This window comes from Penaeus vannamei, chromosome 30 (genome assembly GCF_042767895.1).
Source record: "Penaeus vannamei isolate JL-2024 chromosome 30, ASM4276789v1, whole genome shotgun sequence".
NCBI lineage: Eukaryota > Metazoa > Arthropoda > Malacostraca > Decapoda > Penaeidae > Penaeus > Penaeus vannamei.
Window position 1 is genome coordinate 30,244,376 of NC_091578.1, and position 10,000 is coordinate 30,254,375.

Consider the following 10,000-nt stretch of genomic DNA (forward strand, 5'->3'; position numbering starts at 1 on the left):
TGTGTGTGTGTGTGTGTGTGTGTGTGTGTGTGTGTGTGTGTGTGTGTGTGTGTGTGTGTGTGTGTGTGTGTGTGTGTGTGTGTGTGTGTGTGTGTTTGTTTTGTCAACAGGGTACCAAGGTTTTGTTATCTGACACATTCAATTGCCAAATCAACAAATTTCCTGTCTATTGAAATGCATCATCTGTGATTTTTTTTTAATGCTTAATTTACTGAATGTCTAATGTCCGAAGAAGCAGTGTACCTTAAGCTACGGCCAGTCATCATAATATGAGACCTTTCACTACAAGTACATCACCAAAGTTAAGAAACATATTTATGTAAAATGCATTACGGAATAATAGCATTTCATAAAAGATGGAAGGGTCTAGGAGGGGTGATAGGTAGCAAATTAATATACACAAAAAATAGACATTAAAAAAAAAAGGGGGAAATAAAAAGGGGGGAGGGGGAGTGAACAGGAAATTAATACTATAAATACTTGGGAGAAATATGCATATAAATGACATGGACAGCAAATGGAGAATCCAACTCACTCTATGTTTTCTTCTCTGATCTGTTTGTGTACGGCTGTAGAAAGATTAAGCTCATTCTTCTCCACCTTCTTCAAGACCTCCATATAGCGTTTCTTCTCCGCACGGCCGTCACCTGTAATCTGCTCATGCTTTCGCTTCTTGCCGAGGCCTTTAGGTACTTGTTCATTAGGCAATGTTGGCTGGAATTTGCCCTTTGAGGCTGTCGCAAATCGGGAGTGATGCATGGCTACACCCAACTGAAAAGCACAGAAAGGATTTTGTTTCAGAGGGTATCAGTATTAGTCCTGTTCCCAAAATCGTATGTTGGACAGCAAAGAAATATTGTCAGTGAGCTCTTTTTGCAATTTCACAATCATCCTAAATTTCTATATTGTCAGTGAAAAGGCTCTGGTGTTTTGTTCTATTATAAAATTAATGCACATTATTTAGAAAGTTTATTGTTACCAAAAAAAAAATGGCAATCATTCTTTATTAAGTCCAAAACATAACCTACTAGGAGAAAACTTTACAAAGCCACTTACATCTTTACTAGTAGCAAGGTCATTTCCAGTGACCCCCACATTGGGTACTTTCAATTTCCTTGACTTTGCAATGTTGCGGAGGCGCTGGTACTCGTTCTTGGCTACGCGCTCCCTCTTGAGCTCCTTCTCCTTGGCGAACATGTCCTCGTATGGGTCCACGTTGCCTGGCACCTCTTTCACCCAGTTCTTCTCCTTGTCTGCCTGCACCTTCTTCATACCAAACCGGGGCACCCATCTCTGAGAGGAAAGGAGGATCAGGGTTTGGATATTGGACATGTTAAGTCTATTTGCAAGAGAGAGCATTCCTGAACTCCAAAAGCCTGGGAAAGTTCAAAGATTTCTTCATGCAAAGGATGAGAAAATAGTCATGAGTTATCTTCCTTTTTTTCATGTAACTGACGTCTATACCTCCCTCCCTTCCCTTCTCCTCATCCTCCCTCCCTTAGGTGACTTCATGATGTGAAATAACATTTCTTAAAGTAATCCCCCCTGATATTCAAGGGCTCCTAGGTGTGTAAGATATTCAGTTCCAAAGATAAAAGACAAAGATAGAAAAAAATCATAAAAGAATAATAATAAAAAATAATAATAAATTTGATTTCATGATGCTCACACATATATTAGCAATAGATCCTTTGATGTAATTATTTCATCAATTATCTAGTTTTATCAATGCTATTCATTTAGGTATTCAAGTACTTATTTCTGTCCTATATATGGTTCTTGATATATATTTACGTAAATTTGGTGTGAAGTAGTTTCTTTACCCCAAAATTGCATATGCACCACATTCTCCACTGACTGGGGAAGATAGGAAGCATCATTTTCAAAAAGGAAGAATCATCCATCTCCTCCACCAACAAACAAAACTTGCTCCTCCTCGGCACAGACTATCAGCACCTACCTTTAAGATGTGATCCCAGACCTTCTTGTCTTTCTTCTTCTTCGTTAACCCTTTGTCTCGTGCAAACTGTTCCCACTTAGTTAGCGCTTTCTCCTTGGGTACAGGCTTTTCACGTGGAAGACTGGTTGCGGGGATGAACAATTCATTTAAATAAATGCACTAAAAATTACATGTATTCATTAAATTTCTAAAAGTTTACTAAAAATTTTAATGACTCCAAACAAATAGCTATACAACTATTCAACTCATTGGCACATTCATGATCGATTCACATCACAAATTTGAGGATATTCTTGAAAACTCTATCATAATATATTTCAGTATATCATCAACTACCTGTAATGAAACTACCCTAGAAAAATAATATCCCCAGATAAAGCAAGCCCCCAATAGAAAACCAGTTCCAAATGATTCTGGGAAATTTTGAGTGCTTTTGCATACAAGCACATAAAAAACACTAATACACCTTTGTTAATAAAAAAAAAACACCTACACTGTGGTGGTTTTGGGGAGAGTGACAAAAACTGCATTGTCTTCTGTGTGTGATGGAAGGTCCCAGACTTTGCTCATGAGAGCCTGGATGCCATCTCGGGCCAGACTCTGAAGATAAGCAGGTCTTGTGTCCGGGTCACTGTAAAAGAATGAATACACATTCATACATATTTCCACATGTATTGGCAAGCTTCTTAGCAGAGTAATTCGTCAATAACCTATATGTTCCTTCCAAATATCTAATATTGTATTTTCCTTTATATTATTCTTTTCTTTTCTATTTTTATTTATATAGAAATGTAGATCCTATTTCTTTTATCAAAAATGAAACTTCTTTTAATCTCTACATGAGTGACTTTTAATCACATGAAACTTAAAAGTTATGCCTATATTCCTAGTCAACCATACAAAAGATATAAGAACTATCGGGTGGCTTTACCAAATTGTCCTTGGCTACTGAAGTATATTAATCAAAAGAGAACATTAAAATAAATAAAAGAAATAAATATAAAGCCTACCATCTACTATCAACCATTCAATTACATATATTTTCTAATGAACTAGTTACAGCTGATATATTACTTTCTTTAATTTTTTAAATAATAGAAACTCCCATTATAGATTATCAAACACATAGATTATCAAATACAATCTAGTATTTCCAGCATATTAACAATCTTAAATATCATGGATGAAGAACAAGCAGGATCCAAGGAAGAAGAAAAGTAAATATTGGACAAAAGGGCAAAGGATTGCTGGTACCAAATGATAGTCTCAGGGGGAAACCAGAGGGGCTTGAACACATATAGCAGACATTACGTATACATAGCTCCATTCACGTTATTGACATGCAGCAATATGAGCTCCTACCAGCTTGGAATTTTCCTATACAGAGTGATTTCCTACCTGTGATGACACTAGTACTGGTGTTAGCGTTACAGCAATCCATATTATTGAGTTTGAATTACGAGCCAAAACATTTTCGGAAGATGCAATACCTTCTAAGGAAATTAAAGTGTTAATATGTTATTTAAATGTTTATGAGATTTAATTTTGTTTTGATAATTTCAATCATAGATTAAACCTAATAGAAAAACAAAACCGTAATAGCTTGTATGTACTTAAAGTAAAAAAAGCTTTGTTTTGAAAGATGTATAGGGATGGCAACGTCATGCTAACAGGCGGTCCGGTTCATTTTCTGAAAGAAAGCACACAAGAAACCGCTATTTTGCGGGACTGTAAAAAGGTGTGCCTTCCTCAAATACAAGTCACGTTATTGGGAGACTGCCACGATTATTAAGGAGTGAAATTTCCAGCTATCATTCTGGTAAGAATTAATTATTGTTAATTTTCAAAACTTGTTTGTTTGACATACGATGAAGTGTGAGCGTGTGATTTTGGATATTTACTTATTTATTATGTTTTCTTGTCTTTTGTATTGAAAATTGTATTTTGTTGCTCCGCAGCAACCATTTCATATGGTTATCCAAAAGATGGAATCTTGACCAATAAATGAGTCGCAGACAACCTGGCATTCCTTAACCTGCAAGCTACTGAGCACATGGCCAAGGCCGTAACAACTGGAAAATAACCAATTTCACTGTATGCCACTGCAGATGGCTAAATATGAACTACAGGCAATTTATGTGGGATTGGTATCTCTGCCATTTACTAGGCAATATCAGATGTCAGTGATAAGCTTCTACGCCAATTCAAGAATAAAGAGACCACAAGCTGACACAAAAGGATTCTGCTCCTCTGATCCTCCTATCTCCAGGAAGCTGGCATCTATTAGTTGTGAGTGTCACTGACGACTCCTGGACTTTTTACAGGGTTGCATAAGTAGAAAAGCAGATGAACATGGCTCCTCCACTTCCATTTGGTTCTTGCATTCCTCAGAGCCTCATGGACTGCAAAATGACTGGGTCACTGGGCTATCTAAAAGGACTGACCTCAGTGCTCTCTACCCACTCAATATATATGCGAAGGGTGTCAGGGAGAGGGGGGGGCAATATATCTTTTATGAAGAGTGAAGGAATTGTGGACATAATGTTTAACCTTTTATTGGCTTTTAGACTGTCAACCTTACAGCAAATTTCAAATGAACTTCTTGCAATAATCAATCCTTATTTCAAGTGTTCAGATTGTAATGTGCATAACTCTTTCATTAGTTTCCACTGCAAAAGATAGAAACTAAAGCATTGATAACTGTCCTTATTATTCCAGCCACCCCTGAGGATCCACAAAAATTACTGCATGAACTAAAACCCTTCCTAACTTGGAGGGCTTCAACCTTTAATTCCCAACCAACTACCATACTATACTATCAGGGGTAAATGCATACCAAAGTATTATGAGTTGCACAAGTTTCTTAAAATCAACTTGTGAAGGTAATACCATTGAAATGTCACTTAATTTCTGTTGTTCTAGCCATTACGGGCAAAGTTTACCGTGTGCCATACAGTTGTGCGACTCTAAAACTATACCTTAAATAATCTGATAAACATACCATTGTGTGAAAATTTGACTGTGGGCCGGCTGTCACGAACTTCCTGTCCTGAGCATTTTGGCTGAAGGCCAGGGTGATGGTAAAGACACACAATGAGTGCACATACCTCTCGGAGGTTTATAAGACAACTTTGGCATTTAAGAAATGTCTTTTGCCTTATTTCCATCAATAATCAAATGTGGTACGTATAATCCGTGAACTATGACTGAATATTATGAAAAAAGAAAGAAAGAAAAAAAAGTCACTTATTGTTATTATTACTGCACTGAGTTATGGACTACCAAGAGAGATACGATGGACTCTGTGGGAGATAAACAGTCTAATACCATCTGGATTAAGCAAATCAAATGATAAATATGCAGAAAAAGAGAATATAACAATGCAAAGGAGAGGCATGAAGTCTTGTCACCACACACAAGTGTTTGCTTGCATACAGCCTACAAGTCACTCCCCTGCTAGTGGCTGCTCACGTAAGCATAGTGCCTGTATTTTGGGTAAAATGATGGCAGTGAAGCATCCAGATCCAATGGGATTTGTGTCATAAATGAAGAAAATAATTTGTAACAACTACCATTAACAAACTGCAAATTATTTTCAAAAGGTGTGACTTGTGCAGTTAAATATTCAGTTTTTCCAGAAATGTGTGGTTTGTAATTGCACAACTATTGTTTAGCATTACACAACATTAGTGATGGATAATACATTATCTATATATCATTTCTAAGCTATTAAAATGGGTTATCATTGACGGTAGCAGCTAGTATGGTTCAGTTTAATTCATGAAGGATTTAGGTACATATGTAGGCCAATCTACACTGTGTGGTAAACAGTCACTTTGAGAACTTTGTCCAGCTAACAAAACAAAAAGGAAAACTGCACGGTGAAAACAGAAAAGCTTGCCGCCATCTGCACACATCACAAACTTTCCAGTCTGGTGCCACTCAGAGACGAAATCCATGGCTATTAAATAGGGGCCAAGGGATGGAGTCCCTAGTTATGGAAATATGGTGATACAGTGAGGGTCCAGTAAAGCACTCAGGTTCGGAAGGATTTTGTTTCCTATGGAAATATTTTTGGATTCCTAGGAATCTTCCCAAGGCTATTGGCTAGAGCAATGGTGCCAATAATTCTTTACAGTACGGACTGTACTCAAACTCCACGTTACAAAATTCATTCATGGATCTAAGGTGCCATGACTGGGACTGCCCAACTGGGACTGTACTTAGTACGAGAGCAGGGCAATCCATATTCTCTTACCTTTTCTAATAGCTACTCTTCATGCCTACAAATCATTTCTTGTACCGAGGACTGCAAGTTTTAGTCCTCAACAAGAAAATCTTATTCAATTCGCCCTTAGTGCATCCATACTGTAAAGACTAACCATGGGGCCTTGTCTCTGGGAGTTGCAGTTACATTGCAAACAATCACCTGTAACCTAATATATGCACTGGATATTGTTCCAGCACCGGATTTTATAACATTTTGGCTATTCGTCCGGCATACACTCACACTTGCGCACTGTCAATAATTCTGTCCTTGTCAATTCATGCAATATTCATAGTGAAGTGCATCTTAAACGCACGAACTACCAGTAGGATCACCCCCTCTATCGGGACCAAGTTTGTCGCTAACGGAGGGTTTCCGCGCAATAACACCTACATATCTGCATTGTATAGAGTGAGAGGAATCCAACAATACCAAAATCGTCGATATTGGTTTTGTGGACGTAATATAGAAAATTACCGACGTATTTCCTGATGCAGGCAAACACTAAGTAGGAGCACTTCAACTCTGGCTTTACTTTTTTATCCGGTGTACGCTTCAAAGCTGCAGAAACAATGCTAAAAATGACATAAAACTGTGCGAAAGTGTTCTCTTGGAATTTGGTCAAGCTGTCCTTCACATCAGCAAAACTGGCAGATTCAGTTCCAACTTTGAAAGGAATCCATAATCGATGATCGACCCTTAGCCATGAACAATGAACAACACAAAAATAGGACCAAAGTTTAAATGCTAGGCTAATGCGCGAGTATGTGTTTGGGCGCAAATAGTTACTGCGCATGTATGCCAGACGAATGGCCAAACTGTTGTAAAATCCGGTGCCGGAACAATATCCATGACGAATCATTTATGCATTCACCATATCTATGTAAAAAAAAAAAAAAAAAAAAAAAAAATTCCATATTGCACCATTGCAGGGAATCACTTCCTGTTCATGGTACTTCCTCGCTCATGCATAAACCTTGAAAACAAACAATAGAAACACACAAAATAGATAATAGCCACAGAACAAATAGACAAAAAGCGTAAACAGAAAATAAAAAGACGAAAATCCGACTCACTAGACAGCCTCCTCGTCGAGTGTGTTCTTATCCGTCACCAACAAATTCCCGACATCGAATTCCAAGTCTATTTCTCTGTTAACTTCTATTGATTTTAATTCCTGACTCGCTTTGGTGATGATATCCTTGACTTTTGAGAGCCGTGCGAGCTGGTCTTCTGTCGCAGCCATGTTTATGTTGTTTACGTCGGCCACGTGAGAAACAAGTGAAGGGCGGGATGCGCTGGAGATATTCGTGACAATATATCTGCATTGTATTTACGTATTTTACATCTATATTACAAGAGGAAGTCGTATTGACTATCTTTATTCATTTTACATGTTATATAAGGGAATTCTAGGTAATTTCTGTTGGGGAAAGAAACAAATGAAGTGCCCGCGCGCGCAGCAGTTTTACACATATATTTAACAAGCAGGTTTTCTGTGTATATTCAGAAAATGTTTTTATTAATGATATTTTATCTTTTTAGAAATGTTAAGACCCTTCTGAGGTTTGAAAATCCCAGACCGAAGCATCTGTCATCATCATTAATAATGGGTTTGGAAGAACACAAAACTTACCTGATACCATACATACCTGTGGCCACCAGCTGAGTTGGTATTTTATAAGACGGGAAAACCATTGCAACTGATCTTGGTCTTTCACAGAAAACAGTGATCTTCCTTATAAAAAAAACATTCTTCTTAATCTCAGACGACCCAATTTAATTATTTCTGCTGTATGATTTAAGGTGCTGTCACACTAGCACCTTTTCCGCCATTTTTTGACAATTTTATTTAACATCAATACAAACATTCTCGAATATAACTGTTGATTTGAGTCTTGGCTGAAAAAGTTGACGTTAAGTTCAGGCGGAAACGATCATTATCCTCTGACTGGAAAATCGACAATTCGCTCAAAAATGGACAAAATTTCAGAAAATTGTCAAAAAATTGACGGGAAAAAAGTGCTAGTGTGACAGCACCTTTAGAGAAGTCAGCAAAGTCTCCCATTGTCTTCAGGATATTGATCTTGCATTAATAGATCGGAAAACCTTCTAATACTTTCGGCTCGCCTCTGAAAGGGAAAACTGACTTAAATTTAGAATTCCAATCGAGGCCTAACCAGGACAGTTGTCATGTAGGAAATATGTGTGATTTTGGAAGACTGAAAAGAAGGTCCATTTCTGAACCTATCAAAGTTATGTCTATCATTCTCCGGCACTTTTCTGCTAAAGGCGCTAAAATAAGCCAATCGTCCAGAGAGAAAAGAATGTTGATTCCCAGGGAAGTCACCGAGTATGCATCGGTACTAACAATTTTTTTTAATATCCTTAGCGCTGTTTAGTCCTAATGGTAGAACTTTGAATCTGTATATCTGTGAATTTATTAAAAAAGCCAAAAACATCCTGAAGCTTGGATATATTAGATATGCCTATAAGAATCCTTCCTGTCTATTGAAGCCATAAATGGTCCTTGAAATAGAGCCAGCTGGACATGTGTAGCACTTGCCATAAGACAGTGGCACCTGGCTATGAACTTTAGTTTGCTGACATCTAGTATTAACCGAGTTTCTACTGAATCTCTTTTCGGAACTTCGGACATATGGTTCAGAAAAAATCCGATTCCTCTATCTCTTGAGTTAATTCAAATCTTTGAATAATCGACAATTTCGTTTTCTCTTGCCATCCCGACAGGCGACCTCGGACTAGAATGTCATTTAAATTCATACGGGAATTGGAACTGATTCTTGCTCCCTCTATGAAAGGTTCTTCCCCGAGAGAACTGAATAGACGTTTGTAAAGGCCGGTTCGATCCGTTGGAATTGGGTTTAAATTTTGACCAGTAAGATCGATCTGAAATTGTTTTGCCTTTATCACTAGGGAAAAAAAATAGAATAGCTAGGCTTACCAGAATTTAAGTATCTATGGGAAAAAATTGTCTTTCATATCCACTGGATCTTTAGATTCTTTAGATTTTATACAATACAGAGGCCACTTTATCTAAATGATCTTTAGCAAGTGGGTCTATCAAGAGTAAAACTTTTGTAGCTTCAGAAACATCTTTAGGAATCAAATGCTTTTTTAAGCTTAATTCGTAGCACTAATGCCACAGCATTTTTTTTTTCTTGAATAGCGAATAAGTCTGGTGATGATGAAATATCAGCAGGAGGCGAATCAATAAAAATAAATAAATAAATAAAAGAAAAGCTTTTTTAAGCTTAGTTCTTAGCACTAAGGCCACAGCATTTTTTTTTTTTTTTTTCTTGAATAGCGAGTAAGTCTGGTGATAATGAAATATCAGCTGGAGGCAAATCAATAAAAACAAATAAATAATCAAATTTAAGAAAAGCTTTTTTAAGTTTAATTCGTAGCACTAAGGCCACAGCATTTTTTTTTTCTTTTCTTGAATAGCGAGTAAGTCTGGTGATAATGAAATGTCGACAGGAGGCAAATAACGAAATAAAGATAGATAAATAATCAAATAAAAGAATATCCCCAGCACCAAAATAAAACAAGTGTACCTCCTACCTTCCAGAGATCAGAAGTAAAGGAATGTCTCAGTTCAACCAGAATGTATTATTTTGGAAATCAATAATATTCACGATAGACACTAGACATGACATGACGACTGAGTGTAGGGTATTTCCACTAAATATATTTCATTTTTGTTTTGGGGACGGGAGAAACGTTACCATAAACAATGAATCATCGACGAA

The 10,000-nt window shown here is 37.2% G+C and overlaps 1 protein-coding gene across 1 annotated transcript; it reads right to left on the reverse strand.

Moving 5' to 3' along the window:
- Positions 1-535: 535 nt before the first annotated feature.
- On the reverse strand, positions 536-7,515 carry LOC113800945 (ribosome biogenesis regulatory protein homolog; the record flags this gene model as incomplete). Its single annotated transcript, XM_070143484.1, is given in 5 exon segments — positions 536-771; positions 1,057-1,293; positions 1,961-2,081; positions 2,454-2,591; positions 7,304-7,515. Coding segments are annotated over 5 exon segments (902 nt in total), but the record flags the coding sequence as incomplete, so codon positions are not given.
- Between the last annotated feature and the right edge of the window lie 2,485 nt (positions 7,516-10,000).